Raw genomic sequence first — 19,814 nt, forward strand, 5'->3', positions numbered from 1 at the left:
TAGAAGTACTCATTATGCAGAATGTCCCATTGCAAGTTTTCAAAAAGCATAAACATCTTTTGAAAATAGCAGATCTACAACCTCACAACGTGTAGTGATGCGACGCGTTGTGAGCTTGTACAGTAGATCTGTAGATCGGCTATTTTCAAATAGACTAAATATATACGGAGCTTATGTGGTTAGTGTATGTTTAGTAATAAAAACCTAAAAAATCTAAAAAGTAACTAGTAACTACATTTTTAAAATAATTGTAGTGATGTAAAAGTACAATATTTTCCTCAGAGATGTAGTGGAGTAGAAGTAAAATTATTAAAATTTGTAAATACTCCACTAAAGTAAAAAATAAATACCTCAAAATTGTCCTTAAGTAGCCTAGTACTTAAGTAAATGTACTTAGTTACTTTCCACCACTGTGTCTTGTCTCCAACAGCAAGTAGATGGCGTCTGAGCCCACACTTCAAACTGTACAGTGAGACAGCTGAGTCACACACACACACACACACACACACACACACACACACAGACACAGTGATACACACACTCACTGTGGGCAAAAAGAAGCAACAGTAAAGAAATTGCGGTGTATTTAGTCGGTCGTGTGACAGACAGTCGTGTTGAAAGATGCTGACCATAACGCTGAAGACCCTCCAGCAGCAGACCTTTAAGATAGAGATAGATCCACAATGGACGGTGAGTATAGAGAAGTTACAGCGGCTGAAGTAGCCTCTGGTCCAGAGCGTTTAGTGACTTCTCTCTCTACCGCTCTGCCAGGCGCGCTGCTCTGCTCATAGACCCAACATTACACTGCCGTTTTTAGTCAAAAATAAACAAAACTACTTCGATACTCACCGAAACAAAGGCAGTTTTGTGTTGTTTAAAGTCTATTCTCCAGGGTGGGAAGCCTCTCAGGACACCAACTTCTCCGTATAATACACTTTTTGGGCGTAAAATAAAATATGTCGGCCAGATGGAGATTATTTTATTTATTCCACTGCGCCCCCTACAGATCTGGTCACGTTAATTTACCATTGACCAGATCTGTTGGGGCGCAGTAGAGTAAATAGAATATAAAATACAATTTTATTTTATTCCCAAAAAGTGTATTATACAGAGAAGTTGGTGTCCTGAGAGGCTTCCCACCATGGAAAATAGACTTTCAACAAGGCAAAACGGCCTTTGTTTTGGTGAGTATCGAAGTATTTTTGTTTATTTCTTACTAAAGTTGGAGACCTCGCACGGCAGTGTAATTTTCGGTCTATGAGAATAGCATTGCGCCTGGCACTGCGTTAGCGTCAGAGAGAACTCACTAACGCTCTGGAGCAGGGCTACGGGCTGAAGTAAACACGGCTATAGTCTGTCTGCCACTATGGGAATGGGACTAAAACAGGGCCTTGCTAGAGTGCTATTTGAATCCATTATGTTCTGTGCTGTTTACATTGTGTGTGGTTTCTTTCTGTGAAACAAACTGCTACATTGTAGCAGGTTGTGTCCCGAATGGGAATGTAACGGTTTTGCTGGCGCTTCCACTGACTCACCATGAATGACGGTGCAATATTTCCAGCCCCCAGCTGCCCTGTCTGTGCATGGATACTAGTAGTAATAGTAGTAATAATAATAACTACATGTACTGTAGTAATAATAGTAATAATAACTTCACGTACTGTAGTAGTAGTAATAGTAATAATAAGTAATATTTTCAGCCCCCTCCTGTGCCTGACTGTGCATGTGTAGTAGTAATAGTAATAGTAGCCTAATTAGTAGGCTAATGTGCTTGTAATGTAGTAATGTTTATAGGCTATATAGCCTAGTAGTAATATGAAGACTCATTTGAACCCCTTTGCAGTGAAAGGGGTGTTGTTGTTCTAAGTAAAAGTCCAGAATTAAAAATGTACTTAAGTAAAAGTACAAAAGTGTTGAAGAAATACTGAAGAAAGTAAAAAAGACCTCAAAATTGGACTTAAGTATACAGTACTTGAGTACATGTGCTTAGTCACTTTACACCAGTGCTTAGTAGGCTAACTAGTAATGTGCTTGTAGTAATGTTTTTATGAAGTAGTAGCCTAGTAGTAATATGTGGACTCATTTGAACCATTTGCATTGGAAGGGGTGTACTGGATAATTGCTATTAATAACAACTGTTTAATTATTATTATTTATTTTTTTTACTGAAAGTGATTTGGTAAAGTCTATTATAGCCCAAATAATTGCCCATAATTGTCTAGTGCAGGCTAGGTCTTAGTTAGGACTGTACCAAATTTTAGACCTTCCTTGTGTAGTCTAGTGCACTTGAAGAATAAAGAGCCATAGAACATTTTTTTGTTAATTTATTTTATATTATATTGTTAGAAGGTATTTGTGCTAGCCTAGGCTACATTAGGAGTCTCATGATTAATTTGACCTCATTCTTTAGGCACGTGTAATTAGAAACATGAATAAAAACCACTCACCAACTGTGATGTTACACAGGTCAAAACCCTCAAGCAGAAGATAGAAGAGGAAAGGGGCAAAGATATCTTTCCAGCTATGGGACAAAAACTCATCTATGCAGGTGAGTCAGATGAAGTTGTTGACAAGGGTACAAAACTATACTAAAAGGTTTTGTTAATCAGAACCTCAGTACTAAAAGTCAAAGACTTTCTTAGTAAAAGACAGTTCAGGAAATGTAGTTTACTTTTGATTCAAAAATCATTAAGGTCTATGTTAGGAAATTGGTTTGGTGTAAATGACTAGATTGTTCTTTATTTATTTGTGCAAACAAACAGCACTGACTATTTAATTTCGCTATGGAAATATGTTTGAGTTTGATTCCAAAAATAGTAACAGTGCTGTTATGACACCAGATTATTTGTGTGAACACACCATATGGAAACTCTTTCAAACAGTCCTGTAACATAGATAATATATTTTAAAAGTTACCAAATTAAGAATAGAAAAACTAAATTAGCCAATGATTGTACAAAATGCAAGTAATACCATTTATACAGTACTAATTTGTGAAATGATACAAGTCTGCCATTTTATTCAGACACCATGTAGTATTATCCAAACTAATGATATTTTCGAACAGCAGAAGACGTTTCGGTTTGTATCAAATTGGCATAAATTGCTGTTACTCCATGTAATTTGATGGCTAAGTAAGCTTGATGTTTTCACTTGCTGTTACTTTTGCGATGTCACAGGAAAGATCTTGAATGATGACAGCCCTTTGGGAGACTACAACATTGATGAGAAAAACTTTGTAGTTGTCATGGTTACAAAGGTAAGAACAAATCCGTAAAAAAGAATGTGTTTGTTACTTTGAGAGTGTAAAAATGGAACAAAGTTTTACTTTGTACCTCCAGACTGTTTTGCTGTTATTATTGCTGAAGCTATGATTTATTTATATGTTTCTTTCTGTCCTTGTAGCCTAAACCAGCCGCTCCTGCAGTAGTAACTCCCCAGTCAGCCCCTCAAACAGTCCCAGCCCCAGCTCCAGCCCCATCTTTGACCCCTGCCCCTACAACACAAGTGTCCTCCGCGTCCACACATATCACGTCCGTGTCCACACCCACCCAGGTCTCCCCACGGTCAGTGCATCTCACAGGAGCCCCTTCTGCTGCAGCCTCGCAAAATGAGACAGCAGTTTCTCTCGAGAAAACTCCAGACGAGGGCCCAGCCTCTGCCACGGATGTGACTCCGGCCCCCATTTCAGCCCCTACTACCCAAGCCCCAAACCCATCTCCGGTCCTAGATGCTGCGCCATCTCTGACCCGCAGCCAAGACCTGCCCCAGACCCCGGCCTCTACCCCAACAGAATGTCCGGCTTCTGCCGGCCAACCAGAGGAGAAGCCCAGGGAAGAACAGCGGGCTGAACCAGAAGCTGCTCCACCAATCCACATCTCTACATCCAGGTTGGGGGAGAGTCACTGCCACTCATCTATATCTTTAATTGGTGTGGTTGCCCACAGTATAGTGATTGTACCTATTTATTATAGTCAAACGTTTTGCCACACAAGTGTGTGGAGAATTCAGGAATTGGCACAATGACTAAATTGGGAGATAAAGGGGGAAAATACTGACTGTGTGTATTGAAAAAGTGACAATTTACGTAAAAGTAACAGTAGTAACAAACCAGAAGAGGTACAATTAGCCACCACACTTGGTTAAATGATTAAACTATAGAATCAAAATGTATTTTCCCTGGATTCCTTGAGTCATGCAATGACTGACTCGATTTTCCACCATTTTGAATTTCCTTCAAAATGTTGATAGTCATTCTTTTAATAGAATTGCCTTCCAAAATGTGTGGGATGGGGCCTGTTTTACAAAAGCACTTGAGGGTATCTTGATAGAGCGCACCGACAGGCACACTTTAACTTTCAAAATGTAACCGTATGTCGGAGAAATGCTATTTGTCACCGAGGATACCTCGGGTCACGTTGGCTGTAGTCTCGCATGGCCAGACTGTTGCCTCCCACAATTTTCAAATGTTTCCGGTCATACAGTCTGGGACTCGGAAGCTCTGATCATGATTAGAATATAAACCGGATATGAAGCCTCCTCCCCACTTCCGTTTCATCTTTACAGTCGCGTTAATTTATCTTTATATAATTACAAATCATCTAAGTATATTTAGCTTGCTGCTTAGCAGAAATGGAAATAAAATAATAAAATGGAAAGATATTTTAAAATATATTTTCGTGAACGGAAGTGCCAGCTTCCTCTCTCGGATTTCGGGAGTTGTAGTTCCAGACTCTATATAGCATTCAGAGATTGTGGAATAGTTGTCTGGCTACGCGAGACTACGTTGGCTGCAACTCATGACTTGCGTTGGTGTAACCACAATTCGCAATTTCCTGAAATTGTCTAGTTGTGTATAATATTTGTTTGTTATTCCATTGAATGTTTGCCATATCAAATTGTTGGCAGTTTTATAATTTATTGTTCATTTCTTTTCTAAGCCTTATTGATGAAATGGGTCTCCTTGAGGAAGCGGCATCGATACTGGGTAATTCATGTTTAAATCTTCACACCTTTGATAATCATTGAAAAGATACCATTTGTTTGTACTGTGTTTATTACCGTCACCAATCAGCCACTTTTCTTTCCTTAGCTAGTTCTTTCCATTTCCTAAGTCATTCCTAATCTCTTTTCTCCTCTCTTCCTCCTCTTTGTTCCTCTTCTCGTCCCTTCGTCCATCTGTTACCTCTACTCCCGACCCCAGTGACAGGGCAGGCCTACGAGAACCTGGTGTCAGAGATCATGTCTATGGGATATGACCGGGAACAGGTGGTAGCTGCACTGAGGGCCAGTTACAACAACCCAGACAGAGCAGTGGAGTATCTACTCATGGTGAGGTTTGAACCAGGAACCAGCACAACGCCAACTTCTTTGGTTCAGTTAATCCATTAAGACCGGGAACGCATCTGTGTCATTTTAAGATTTCTTTGGCTATTCAAAAAATAGCAGATATTCAAGGTTGTAGATCTGCAATTTTTTGAAAAATCGTGACAATTTGTGCAAATCTTTGAATATATATATATATATGCATTTTTAACTAAAATCTTTGCCTCTGGTGGTCTCTGGAACACAATATTTTGAGATGGGAGGGGTCTGCGGACAAATACATATAATTTTGGGGGTCCTTGACCGAACCACTGATATTATAGCAGCATACGTTTAAAAAAAAACGGTTAGGATTTAGAAGACATTTGTAGAATCCCCAGAAGCAAAGATTTGAGTAAAAAATGTTCACAAAATTGCAGATCTACAAACTTGCAGATCTACAGACCCGGTTTTTGAATAGCCCAAAGTATAGAATAATGGTTAGAGCTAAAAATCAAAAATGACACAGTATGCACAGTTCCCGAATTGAATGGGTTAATCTGTAACCTTCAACAGTCTGATGTTTGATGCAGATCTAACAACCATCATGCATTGAGCGTGAGATGCACTCAAATGACCAGGCTGTTCACAAGCCTCACATGCAAGCTAGCTATAGGCAATAAAGTATATAATGATAAATTATAAAACATAACTTTTCAGTTGATAATATAGAGCAAAAACAATTCCCCTATTAGAAATGTGCACATTATTAATTCTTTGAGTATTTTTTTCATCGCCTGCAGTCAAGGAAGTATATTTATGGTATCCTTACCCATAAGCATAATGACAAGCCAACAGAAACACAGTTATTGTTTACTTTAGCGATACCTGTGTGTGAAAAACACCTTGCTTTATTTTGCTGACCGTCAATGACAAAGACATGAGAATGTATCTGGCTTGCATGTTTTTTGACATTTTTGCGTATTTCACTGTATTCTCCATCAAATCCTTCTGTGTTCCAGGGTATTCCAATAGATCAAAGTGACCTCCCACCTCAGGAAACAATTGGGCAAACTCTTACATCTGTCCCGGCTGTTCCCACTGTCCCGGCTGTCCCGGCTGTCCCCACCGTCCCGGCTGTCCCCATTGTCTCTACCGTTCCCTCTGTCACCACTACAGAAAGACCTCACCAGCCTCCTCCAGCTTCCACCAGTAAGAAAACACGCACACGCACACGCACACACACACACACACACACACACACACACACACACACACACACACACACACACACACACACACACACACACACACACACACACACAGACTCAGACTCAGACACACACACACACACACACACACACACACACACACACACACACACACACACACACACACACACACACACACACACACACACACACACACACACAAACACTCTCACACACCTTGAAGACCCATACCAATGGTCTGGCATGTTTAGCTCACTGACTATGACTCACAGTAAGGGAACTATACATTACTGTTGACGATTAATTTCAGTGTGGCATACAAAGCTGCTTAAAACTAGCTTGATTCTGTCAAAGTTATATTATTGTTGCATTTTACTGTGGATTGTGGATTGATTCGAAAAGTCTAGCAGGAAATACTAGTCCCTAGAGAAAAGATTGATGTAAGAACAGAATTTAAACGTCCATGACTTATTAACCACAGTATCGTTTAGCCAACAATGACTCAACTACTCATTAGGCCTGTCCCCGACTAAGGATTTGTATAGTCGAATCTGATTGGCGACTAATCGCCAATAGTCGACTGGCAGTCGACTAAGGACACCCCCCCCCCCCCCCCCTCATGTTTTTGTTGCATGATTCGACTGAGAATCAGTCTGATTCAACTCCCAATCTCTCAGTCAAATCATGCAAAAAATATGTTATGCAATAGAGGAACATTCCATTTGGCTGTAGGGGTGCTTAGTGTCTGATTTAACATAATACTATTGGTTTCTCCCAATAAATCATGATGTATATCCTATTTTTGGCAAACTATTAGTTAATTAATATAAAAAAACTAGGCCAATCTCTCAGTCGAATAAAAACATTTTATTTTTATTTTTTTATAATTTGACTAAGAGACACGCAGTCGACTCGGACCCCCCGCGACTAATTAGTCGACTATTCGACTATATGATGGATACGTTTCTTGAAGACTTTGGCGAAACTGTATACAAACGCAAAATCTAAAAATAAAGCCATTACCAGGAAAATGGTAATGGTAATATGTTTAGGTACGTATATGACCTGTGACCTGTATGACCCATATATAAAGCTGAGAAGGAGGTCAGGGCAGATGGCTGCCCAACCTGGAGCCTGGTTCTGCTCGAGAGTTACAGTATGTTCGAGATGTTAATACTCAGCTTAAAAATACTACTGGAATCGACAATTTCATTATGGTGCATCTGGCTTGGCCGGACGTAGCAGCAAACAGAAGCCAGTCAGTTCAGCTGAACTGAGGCGAATAATGTGTTCCGCTGCGTGCATTACGTCCTCCCGGTGAAACTCCTCACTGTCATGTGAAAAGAAGCAGGTTGGTGGCGCGGCATCACATGTATCGGAGGAGACACATCATCGCCTACAATCCTCTATAATGGACCAACCATTATACAAGTGGAAAAAAAGATACAGTATGTTAAGGGTGTGGTCACACCGAACTTTAATTCTGCCTATGCGGCGGATTCTGCCAATTCTTTTCAATGGGAACGGAGCGTTTTTTTGCGGAGATCCGCGAATGGCAACAAACCGCTCCGTTCCCATTGAAAAGCATTGGCGCATAGGCAGAATTAAAGTTCGGTGTGACTGCACCCTAAAGCAATTTTAACATCCATATCCTTATGAAGGTAATTTGACGGAGGGGGAATTAGTTTGTTTTTAACAATGTTTCAAAATTAAAATCACAATTGCCGTCACGCTTAATATCATACAGATTGATCATGGATATTTGATTGATTGATTGATGTACTTTATTTAGTAAGACATGAGAAAAACAGTACATGGAAGTACAGATTCATAATACAAGGTCTACTAAACTGGAAGGCTCATAAAGCACTAAGCTTGTTTAAAATGAGATCCCCACGCACACAAATCATGATGACATATAAGAGACAGACAGATATACACACTACTATACAGAACGTCATACAATCAGCTTACAGGTTACTGCATCTGTGGGAGAATTCTAACACTACATTACTTTTTACTATGTGTTTTTTGATTGATTGAATACTTTATTTAGAAGTTTACAGAAAAAAAAGCACATGAAAGTACAGTTTAAATACAAGGTAAACTAAATAGGATTGAAAAGCCCATGAAAGCCTAATGGCTTGTTACAAATGGGGTCCTTTGTACTCAATTCATAGAGACATTAAATGACAGATGTACACTACTATGCAGAACATCATATAAACAGTTTAGAATAGAAAAATAAGAAAAACTAAAATATGTACAGTAAAAAGTTAAAAAAAAAGGGGGTTATAACTTTTACAGGGGCCAGTTTCGATATTGTGTGTGGACATTAATTAGGCTCTACCTTGACTTCAGTGTGAGTTGTCCTGCTCTGTTATTATATGTACATGTCGTTCATGTGCATGACTATTTTTTTTTTAACTAGCACTGTGTATTCCCCAGCAGCAGGGGCAGTGCCTGCCACCCAGCCCCCTGCCTCTACTGGAGGTGGAGCTCCCACTGGGAACCCTGCCCCTAGTGGAGGTGGAGCTCCCACTGCAAACCCTCTGGAGTTCTTGAGGAACCAGCCTCAGTTCCAGCAGATGCGACAAATCATCCAACAGAACCCTGCTCTCCTACCAGCTCTACTGCAACAGCTGGGCAGAGATAACCCACAGCTGCTGCAGGTACTGTATGACATAGCGTTAGAACGAGCTCTCCTTAAAGGAGGAGTTCACCCAAAAAATGACTTATTTTCTATCAATTGCACACCCTATGAAGCCTTGAATCCATGGATTCTTTTTTGTTTTTGTCGCATTCCTAAGACAATAATTTGATTCCCGTCTCCTACCGGCTAATGTATCCGGTAGGAGACACAAAGTAGATTATTTGTGTCTCCTACCGGAAATACACACGGTCATCAAATTATTGTCTTAGGAATGCCACAAAAACAAAAATAAATCGATGAAATCAAGGCTTCATGGGGTGTGTAATTGATAGAAAATAAGATTTTTTTTGGGTGAACTCCTCCTTTAACGCTATGTTACTTTTCCATCCGTTGCCCTGTAGTAAAAATAAAAACTACACTTTCGCTACTCACCAAAACAAAGAAGTTTTTAAGATGTTGAAAGCCTATTCTCCTTAGTGGGAACACTCTGAGCCCCCCACCTCAGTCACGTCTAAAATACACTTTTTGACCAAAATGTAAAATAATCCACCAGATTGAAAAGATGTTTTAGTTACTCCACTGATCTTGTCAATAGAAAAATTACATTGACCGGATCTGTAGAGCTGATCCAAGTTATTGGACTAATATTATTATTATTATTTTTATTGTTACGTTTATTGACATTTTTAGACATTACATTCATTTGTATAGAGTCGTTATTCAGTACAGACTTATATTATTTATGTCTGTCAAGACAATACAATACACGAAGAACATGCTCTCTCTTATTTGTTTTGCAGCAAATCACACAGCACCAGGAGCGTTTTGTCCAAATGCTGAATGAGCCACGCCCTGGAGACACTGCAGGAGACACTGGAGATGAGGGTGCTGCTGAAGCCCAGGGGTCACCACACACCAATTACATCCAGGTCACCCCACAGGAGAAGGAGGCCATTGAGAGGGTAGGAAATAGTGACCAAGACAAAAATAGCAAGACTTGCCATCTCCGGTTTACTTCCCGTATCTGTGTGAAGTAGGCGGAAGGCTTTTTAGGAGACCGGAAGCAGGTTGGAGTTTATTAATTCCAATGGAAGGGTGAACGTGAACACAGCTTATGAACCATTCTTTGGCCCCATGGTCACTGAACTAAATATTGGACCTGATCGTCACAAGCCACACAATATTCCCAAGATTTTAATTATTTTTTCAGAGAGACAAATCAGGAGAAAATCAACTTTATTATTGACCCTTCTTTGTCCCAGCAACATACTCTCGGGATCTAATACCAGTAAACATAGAACGTTTGCAAGATTTGCTGTCAGACGCCGGTGCCAACTTAGGAGACCATTTGTAGGATTTCTGTACCATGTCGCCTTTAGTGGCTCCAATTGGGATGGTCATAAATTAACCACCTTTGATAGTGATCAACTAAGGACCATAAATGTAATTTTTGTCTAGCGCTGCACTAACACTTTCTTTTTTCAAATTGAAATGGTTTTACAAAGTAAGATTTTCTGATTACTCATGGACAAGTTATTTTGTTTGACACAATTGTTGATTTAGAATAAGAAGACTGCAGAGAGAAAATAAATGTCCATTTATGCTCTGCAATTTTATGTCTCATTCATTAAGAAATTACAATTATACCGACATCATATTGAACGGGTACAATAGCAACGTCACAGATTCCATTCTAGATAGAGACCTGTGTTGCGTGTTGTTGCTCTCTCTACCCTCACCTTCATGTCTCTCTACAGTCTACACTGAAAAACGAAACAAAAAAACACTATGAAATTATTTCACTTTCTATTAATCCCATGTTGATAATGCATTATAAACATACTTATAATGCATTATAATCTGGTCAAGCATAACTATACTAGTCACTATAATTTAGTGTCATTGGGGTGCTGCGGAATCTATGCAAGAACAACACAAATTGTTTCTGCCTACACCAATGTCGTAACTTTACTTAAAGTACCCAATGACCACTGCATAATGCATTATAACAGTGATTATAATGCATTACCTTATCATAATGTATGTATCTATGTATTACGACTATGTTTGTGATGCAAGAAACATGGGCTTCATAGAAAGTGTCTTTCTTTGAAGTATCTTTGAACTGAAAGCGTGTTCTGTGTTCCAGTTAAAAGCGCTGGGCTTCCCTGAAGGACTGGTCATTCAGGCTTACTTTGCCTGCGAGAAGAACGAGAACCTGGCAGCTAACTTCCTGCTCCAGCAGACGTGGGACGACGAGTGAACGGCGGCCGTTCAACGTGATGCATCGCCACTGAAAGAGGGCTAGAGAATGTGTAACAGTGCTACTCAAGATCTATCGCAAAGACAAGAAACGAAGGCAATGTACGGTATATTTGGCTTCACAAAAAGTTATGATGATGATGACGACGACGATAATGAAGATGATTGTTGGAAAAATTACAGCATAATACACAGTAAAATCCTCAGTGTTAATTTATCTATTTGTACCTCTGAAAGTGTACAAATGTAACCAAATGGACCCTTACGGGTCCATTTGGTTACATTTGTAAACTCTCAGAGTTGTGGGTTTTTCACTGTGTAGTGATCCAGTTTAAGAGAACGATGATGATTGTTGCGTGATAATAATGGGATAATAGTGATGATGAAGTTTAAAATGATGATGATGATGATGATATGCTGTGCTGTCTACTGTTCATACTGCTGTGATGATGAGCCGTGTCTCATGCTGCTGTGTCTCTAATGCTACTGCTGCTTATCCCGTGTGCAGTCACACTCAAAAGAAACGATCGAAGGAAAAATATATACTGGCATAAAAAAAGGCAACAAGTTGCATCACCATGCAAATTTTTTTTTTGGGTCGACACCCAAATGTTATTCAATATTGTTTGTTTAGTCCTTGAATTAAAGGACCATACCAGTCTTTTTTTCTTTCTTTTTTTCCTCCTTTTTTACTTTGAGCCATTAGCAGAGATTGCCCCTGTCTTTCAAAAAAGAATTTGTGTACATGAATGTATGCAGTGTACACTTTCTTTAGCATATCTCAGCATAATTCTTTTGATGTCATTCACTGCCATTCACTTTGAAATGGTGTGGGGAAGGAAACTATGCCATTCATTTAATCTAAACTTACCAAATTACTCTAATATACAGGACATTCAAATTCACGTACTGTATCAGATTCACTTACTGTAACAGTGTATCAGTATGCCTGGAAGAATATTTCCTCACAAGTGCTGCATTTTGAACTGCAGTTTTAGCTTGAAGTGGGCTTTTAACAGCATAGTAAGGTACAGCTAGCATTGACAAAAATGTTCAGGTACATTTAGGTTTAGTGAACCAAGACCAAAATGTAAACAAACATGATGTCTCAAAAATGTTGTAATTTGGAGGGAAATGGTTGGGATCGACGTAACCTATATGGTTGATGTTGACAATGGACAATGACATGTACAGTAGTAACACTGGTATGGTCCTTTAAGGCTTCAGATGGATTGCCAAATAACAATATTTCCTGTAGATTGTTCTGTGATTTTAGAGCATATTCAGTACTCTTTTTTTTTGTGTAAAGTCTCCATGTGGCAGTTTTGCCATCTAAACCTCTATAGAAGCAAGGGAAACTCTCCGATATGTTCGTATTAAGCACATTATGATACAAAAGGTACTGTATCATGCCAAAATTACTTGGATTGCCCTGAAAACATGATGCAAATTGTTGACTTATGAGAGCCAGCATTATTATTTTTTAACAGTGCTGTAAGTGTAATTCTGATATTTTAATTGTGTACAGTAATGGGTTCTCTGATTTATTTTAGCCTTGGAAAGGGGAAATCCCAAACAAGTAAGGGATAACACTAAAACCATAACTTACATGTCTGTCATATGGCTCTGGTTTCAGAAGGTTTTTTGTTTTTTCACTGGGTGACATGCAGATTTCACCAAATCATAATATTGTGGTTCCACATTATAGAATCTGCCAGATGATACAAATGACTGGATTGCTGACAGATTTACTGAAGGTCTTTTTTCCCCCCTTTTTGTTATTATTATAACAATTTCTTCAGCTAAAAGCTTTCAGACAATCTCAGTTCACTTTGTTTTATTGTCCCAGGTTCTCTATGCATTTTGACACTTAAGAGTGAACCTTTGTTCTATCATGCCTTAACCCCTTAAGCCCTTTTTTTTGTACATTTTCAAAAAAATCGGAAAACAACCGATCCACATTGCGATGCAACGCGTAGTGAGCTTCTAGATCTGCTATTTTTGAGAAAGAAAGTGAACCGTTTTGAAGATGTTCGCGTGTAATGACATCCAAAATAGGGACACCAGTGTGAAAGTGGTATTCTCAGTGGTGGAAAAAGTACTCGAATTCTTTACTTAAGTAAAAGTACCAATACTGCACAATAAAAATACAAGTCAAGTAAAAGTCTGGAATTAAACATTTACTTGAGTAAAAGTACATAAGTATTGGCATCAAAATGTACTTAAAGTACCAAAAGTAAAAGTACTAAATATTTGAAAATAGCAGATCTACAAGCACAACACGTCGCGATGCGACGTGTTGTGAGCTTCTAGATCAGCTATTTTCAAATAGCCTAGGTATAAAATACGGCTAAAGTGGTTAATGTATGTTTCATTGTATCATAATTTATATCTGAAAAGTAACTAGTAACTAAAGTTTTCAAATAAATGTAGTGGAGTAAAAGTACAATATTTGCCTCTGAGGTGTAATGGAGTAGAAGTAAAAGTATTGGAAATTGGAAATACTCAAGTAAAGTACAAATACCTCAAAATTGTACTTAAGTACAGTACTACAGTACTTGTAAGTAAATGTACTTAGTTACTTTCCACCACTGGGTATACTCTATACTTTGTTGCACAACGGTGTCATTAGCCTAAAATAACTGATCAAAGGTAGAATTATAAGGGAGTTATTTTCAGTAAATGACATTGTCATGTGGCAACGCATAAATTGGGTGTTATGGGATGTTAAACAACATGAAAAGGTTTCATTTTAAAAGTACAGTTATATTTTACAATGTGTTTAAGCTATTATGTGACATTTCACATATTGTAATTGTGCATAGAGGAGTGCCATTGCTGATCATATTCATTAGACCTTTGAATATATAAGTTAATCATAGGTTGCTTATACAGTAGAAAGCTGTTAAAGGGAAGTGCTTGAAAGCCAAAAAATACATTTCAGCACTGTGCTCCGCTTTCTTCTATTTCAACTGGAGATGACTGGAAATGTTGTATTATACTGTACATGGGTAATATGGATTTCGCTTTTGGACAACTAGGCTGTTTATTGTGTGAAGATGCCATTTTTGATCTGTAAGGGTTTGTTGGTTGCATGAGTTTGTCTTATTGGGTTATCTGTAGCATGGCTGTGGGAACGGAATGCTAAAACCACAGTTGTGGTGTTACTTTGTTTTAATTTATTATCGGTTGTTTTACTACTTTTGTTGATATTTTGGTTTCTTGTTTTTCGTTTACATGACAAGCAAAATATGACGTATTGCTGTTTTGCTGACTAGTTGTGAGAAATGTTGTTTCAGCATTGTATAAAATAAATGGCTTGTCACAGTCTTTATTTTATCAGATCACAGTGTCACATTCTTTAATGATGAAGTAGACTGACCTGAATGAGGTGGGCTGTTTATTGCTGCTGAGATAGACATTATAAGTGAGTTTTCAGTTATACTGAGAAGGTTGAGGTCTGGACTGACATGGCGGCAGTGATGGAAGAAGTACTCACATTTTTTACTTAAGTAAAAGTATCAATACCCTCTTGTAGAAATAGTCTGCTACAAGTACAAGTTCGGTATTCAAAATACTTCAAAATGTACTTAGAAGTACAAAAGTAAATGTACTCATTATGCAGAAGGTCCCACTTCCCAAGTTTTCAAATGTATAAAAATCCTTTGAAAATAGCAGATCTACAAGCTCACAACGTGTCGCAAAGTGACGTGTTGTGAGCTTGTAGATATGATATTTTCAAAATGCCAATAGGTCTGAAGTGGTTTTGTAATAATAATCAAAATCTACAAAGTAACTAGTAACTAAAGTTTTCAAATAATTATAGTGGATTAAAAATAGGCTACAATATTTACCTTTGAGAGTGGAGGAGAAGTCAAATTATAGAAAATTGGAAGTACTCCAGTAAGTAAAAATACCTCAAAATTGTACTTAAGTACAGTACTTGAGTATGTACTTAGTTACTTTCCATCACTGCATGGCGGTAAGTGGTATTACATGAAACATTCAGATTCCAGGAAGATGGACATTGCATCGATATAAGATGCAAAGCTGCCAGTAGACCTCTCCCATTCTTCCCATGGCGCATGAGACATATTTTACAATCAATTTGAAAGACAAAATTTTCCAAATGTTGTGTTTGTGTTCGTTTTGAAGTCAAGTATGTATGATTACATGTTTGCACTGTCATATTTTGATAACCTTTATAAGCACTTGGAAAGTAGTGAGTTGAGGCATTCATTTTTGTATGACTCGGTTCCACAGACAAATATTGTGAAAATAGCAGATCGACAAGACCACAACGCCTTGCGGCATAAGGCATTGTGGGCTTGCAGATCGACTATTTGGATCCCCTCCAAAATTATGTGGGGACCCCGACCCACAGGTTGAGAACCACTGACCTACATGGTCCAGGCTCAATCATGTATTAGTTACTACATTGTAGTACAGCACCAGCACCACGACTGGTCGTCATGGATGAACTTCAACTTGGTGTTTGCACTTTTTACATTTACAACCCGTCCATCTAAAATAAGGTTTACATTTCAAATATAAAGTGCTTACCTTATGGCCACGGATGTTACAATTATATACGGGTCCTCAAAAGTGCCCGTATCTTCCGTATTGTTCAATAAAAAGCATTTTAATCCGATTGGTGGCCAAGTATTAGACTGCAATACACCTTCAAACCGATAGGGTCACTCGTTTGAAAGCATATGGAGAAAATACGGAGGAAATGGCCACCAATTGAATCAAAAATGCTTTTTATTGAACAATACGGAAGGTACGGGTATTATTGAGGAGCCGTACATAATTATAACATCCGTGGCCACAAGGTCAACACTTTAGATAATACATTTGAACGTTTATGTAGATGTATGGCTGTAAATAAAGAAAATGCAAACACCATGTTGACGTTCATCCATGACATCATATTTCAGGCTGAACAGTTGACCCAACGGTGTCGTAAGCCGCTCTGTCCACTAGGGGGGGACTGTGGCGTCGGAGAGAGGGGAGGAGGGTGTGTGCGTTGTTCCCGCAGCAACAGGGAAGATGGCAGCTCTCACATCTTTCACCCAGGTAAAGATGAGACATTTATTTCAATACAACAACAGTACAGTTCGGGGCCAAAGGGACGGCATGCACAGGGCTGACAAACTTGCGCACTGATCACGGCATTAGTCTTTAATTCAGTCGTAGACAAACGGTCGGTGTGATGATGATAAGAACTGCATGCAGAAATGATCAGGCTCAGTCAGTCAGAGAGACGGTTGGATAAGATACCAACCCAGGGCCTTATTGCATTACCGTTAGATAGCCGCTATCTAACGGCTCGTTAGCTTTAGCTACAGAGCTAGCTGCTGGCTGGTCTGAGGGATTGGAACTATATACATTGTTGTCTCTTTTTACCCCAAAACTAAATCACATCGAGTTCCCAGACGTTCACATCTATGACAGTATATACGATTGTTTTTCGCCACTTCTTTTCAGCAGTAATCCTGAGCCACTGAATGTTAGGATCGGAACTAGCTATAGCGTTAGCTGCTCCTGTAGGCATAGGATGGATGGAATAAACGTGCCTTATGTGTTTATTATTATACAGGCAGTCAGCCTATATACCTCCCATAAACTAATGTATGCTTTGGATGAAATGATGCTGTTTTGATTTGACTGAACTGGCTTGTTATTGTCCCATTCATTCAGCAGGCTACAGTGTATGACTGGCAAACATCAGTTGATATCACATTATAGTAATGCTATACAGTCATTGGCTTCATAACTACTGTATATTACAGTGGTTCTCAACCTGTAGGTCGGGACCCCCAGGGGAGGTCTCCACATGATCTTTTGGGGGTCCCAGATGACAGTGAAGTGACTTTTAAGTACTTTTAAGACCTTTTTAATACAAACCAATTATGACCATTACTGCATCAAAAGTAATCAACACTTTATACTATCAAAACTGGTCAAACACTGACCAAATTGTCACATTACATAAGAAAGAGGCAAAACTTTAGTAAATAGACGATCTACAAGCTCACAATGCCGCGTTGTGAGCTTGTAGATCTACTATTTTCACAATATTGTGGAACACAGAGTTATGGTGGAACAGAGTCAAACTAAATGTAATGCCTCAACTCCTACAATTCCACCCCCCAAAATATGATTATTTTGGGGGGTCGCAGCCTGAAAAGGTTGAGAACCACTGGTAAAATAACATGGTATCTGGTATGGAAATTTTTTCTTAGGTTACCTTATTGACAAGGCTATTCTTAGTTTTGGCGAGCATGTTATGCAGAGCAGGCAGCCCGTGTTGATTTCATTGCACCAAGGTGGCGTGTAAGAAGATATACCCCCCTTTAGGATGGATTCTATTTTTATTATCCATCCATAAACATAATTATCTATTTATCTACCTAAATCTTGAACGTCTGCCTGTGCTTCCAGGTGCATGGGAAATGTGTCAGTTCCACTTTAAAAAAAAAAGGTGGACAACGTGTGTTAAATCAAATCAACCTATTCCATCTTTTATGAAGGTTCATATATAGGGTTGACAGGTAATCAGACAGTATCTGTGCTAGGGGAGTTGTGGGTCAAGATGTATGGCATAACCTCTTATAACATCCCCTCTCTCCCCTAGTTGTTGTCAAGTGGGAACCCTGTATATGAAAACCTTTACAGACAGGTAAGATAACCATATGGCCCAATGGTTTATGCTAGTGTTCTAAAAGTAAGCAAGCACATTTCCAAATGAGGTATATTAACCGTACCGTATTCCTATAAGCCATAACTTGTTTTGAGAGGAGAGTTCAGTTCATGAACAAATTATCAGTTGATATGCAGATATCACAGTATAGTTTGGATTGTGATTTTGTGTGTTGTGTGTGTGTGTGTGTGTGTGTGTGTGTGTGTGTGTGTGTGTGTGTGTGTGTGTGTGTGTGTGTGAGTGTGTGTGTGTGTGTGTGTGTGTGTGTGTGTGTGTGTGTGTCAAGGTGGACCCTGGGAATACAGGGAGAGTAGGGCCAACAGAAGCTGCCTTGTTTTTAAAGAAATCCGGGCTCCCTGACATCACACTGGGAAAGGTGAGTACTGTATATTTAAGGGTAACACTGGCTATGCATCCCATGTCTACAATGTGTTGTAAACATACTTAAGATACATTATTATCTACTTATAACGCTGTATAATTACAGTTATAAGAACTTAAATACTCATAATAGTTTATAACAACAATCACAACACATTATAAAGCATTTTGTAATGACTTATATGGCTTATAAGCAGTATAATTATGTTTATAACACATCATACATGGGATACATACAGTGTTATCTAGTTGTACTAATCAGGACTAAGTGAGAAAAATGTGCCAGTGGTGTTTCGGACAATACTTGGTCCCCCGCTTAGAATCCAGACGTGAGATGCTATACCACACACTTCAGTCAGTTACAATATGACATTTAATGTTCTTAGCTTTCAGTAATGGTCAGTGATGGTAATGGTCTGTTGATGGGCTTATGAAGTCCATGTACAGTAAATGAATGAATATTGACCAAACGGAAATGGTGCAGCTAAGTAGGTCCAGTACCAAAGGAGTAATTTATCAATCCCCATTCAGACACACACACACACACACACACACACACACACACACACACACACACGCACACACGCGTGCGCACAAATGCTCTCAGGGGATTTTAAACATGAAAGCATAAGGATCACAATCTCTTACCATGTCTGCCTGGAAAAGATTACATCATACATTGCTTGCCTTGTCCCTGTATTATTAATGTCAACTAGTCCATATCCAAGGATGTGAGCACTCAAACAAAATGTGCAGACTTGAGACTTTGGGGTTGCAACTGGCTCTACAGATCCCATAGCCTGTGCTAACAAACGCCTTAAATGTAAGAAACGTAAAAAAATCATGAAATGATATTGAGAAGATTTCAGATCGATATACCAACCCACTGGAGAAAAATGCATGAGAATGATGGCCACATAACTGTATAAAAGTCCCTGTTTGGTCATCATGCCACTGTAGTACACTGAGTGCTACTGTGGGTTGTTGCTGACACAATTAATGACTGTTTTGTATTTAAAGCTTTTGCACTTTATTGGCCACAGCATATTGGTGCACCAAGTGCATGTAGGCTATGTGTAGCCCAGGCTGGCTGGGTCTGCTGCTTGCTTTGCGTTTAAAACAATGTTCTTCATCATTTTTGCACCATTGATCCAGCTCTCTCTCTGTTGGCATTTGTGTGTAGCCCTGAGCCCAGGTACAGCATGCTAATATAAACAGAGCACAATTAGACAAGTGGATCAACACCTGCTGAATTAACCCTGGCACTGCTCCATGG

The 19,814-nt window shown here is 39.0% G+C and overlaps 2 protein-coding genes across 4 annotated transcripts in view; both read left to right on the top strand.

The window, feature by feature from the left end:
* Window positions 1–516: 516 nt before the first annotated feature.
* Window positions 517–14,795, top strand: LOC308087819 (UV excision repair protein RAD23 homolog B-like). Of its 2 annotated transcripts, none has more exons than XM_080432007.1 (10): window positions 517–690; window positions 2,467–2,548; window positions 3,180–3,259; window positions 3,406–3,890; window positions 4,941–4,987; window positions 5,204–5,331; window positions 6,327–6,516; window positions 8,985–9,208; window positions 9,990–10,151; window positions 11,339–14,795. In XM_080432007.1, exons 1-10 carry the CDS (start codon window positions 622–624, stop codon window positions 11,450–11,452), a joined length of 1,581 nt encoding a protein of 526 aa, XP_080288133.1. In that variant the 5' UTR covers window positions 517–621; the 3' UTR covers window positions 11,453–14,795. The 2 variants fall into 2 exon arrangements, with proteins under 2 accessions (XP_080288133.1, XP_080288134.1); XM_080432008.1 differs by having other exon boundaries at window positions 8,988–9,208.
* A 1,698-nt stretch (window positions 14,796–16,493) lies between these two features.
* The window catches only part of eps15l1a (epidermal growth factor receptor pathway substrate 15-like 1a), a 59,111-nt gene continuing 55,790 nt past the window's right edge, over window positions 16,494–19,814 (top strand). For both annotated transcript variants that reach the window (XM_080431283.1, XM_080431282.1), the window contains exons 1-2: window positions 16,494–16,530; window positions 18,444–18,533. In XM_080431283.1, coding sequence (XP_080287409.1) covers window positions 16,504–16,530; window positions 18,444–18,533 — 117 coding nt within the window. In that variant the 5' untranslated portion in view covers window positions 16,494–16,503. The remainder of the gene's footprint in view (window positions 16,531–18,443; window positions 18,534–19,814) is intronic.

Source organism: Gymnoscopelus braueri (genome assembly GCF_963280865.1).
Source record: "Gymnoscopelus braueri genome assembly, chromosome: 6".
Classification (NCBI taxonomy): Eukaryota; Metazoa; Chordata; class Actinopteri; order Myctophiformes; family Myctophidae; genus Gymnoscopelus; species Gymnoscopelus braueri.

Excerpts from the sequence above, each read along its gene's own strand:
- LOC308087819 (XM_080432007.1), top strand. The coding sequence starts at position 622 with ATGCTGACCATAACGCTGAAGACCCTCCAGCAGCAGACCTTTAAGATA. Across the intron at positions 2,549-3,179 it reads ACAAAAACTCATCTATGCAG|GAAAGATCTTGAATGATGAC; the intron begins GTGAGTCAGATG and ends GCGATGTCACAG. Across the intron at positions 3,891-4,940 it reads ATCCACATCTCTACATCCAG|CCTTATTGATGAAATGGGTC; the intron begins GTTGGGGGAGAG and ends TTCTTTTCTAAG.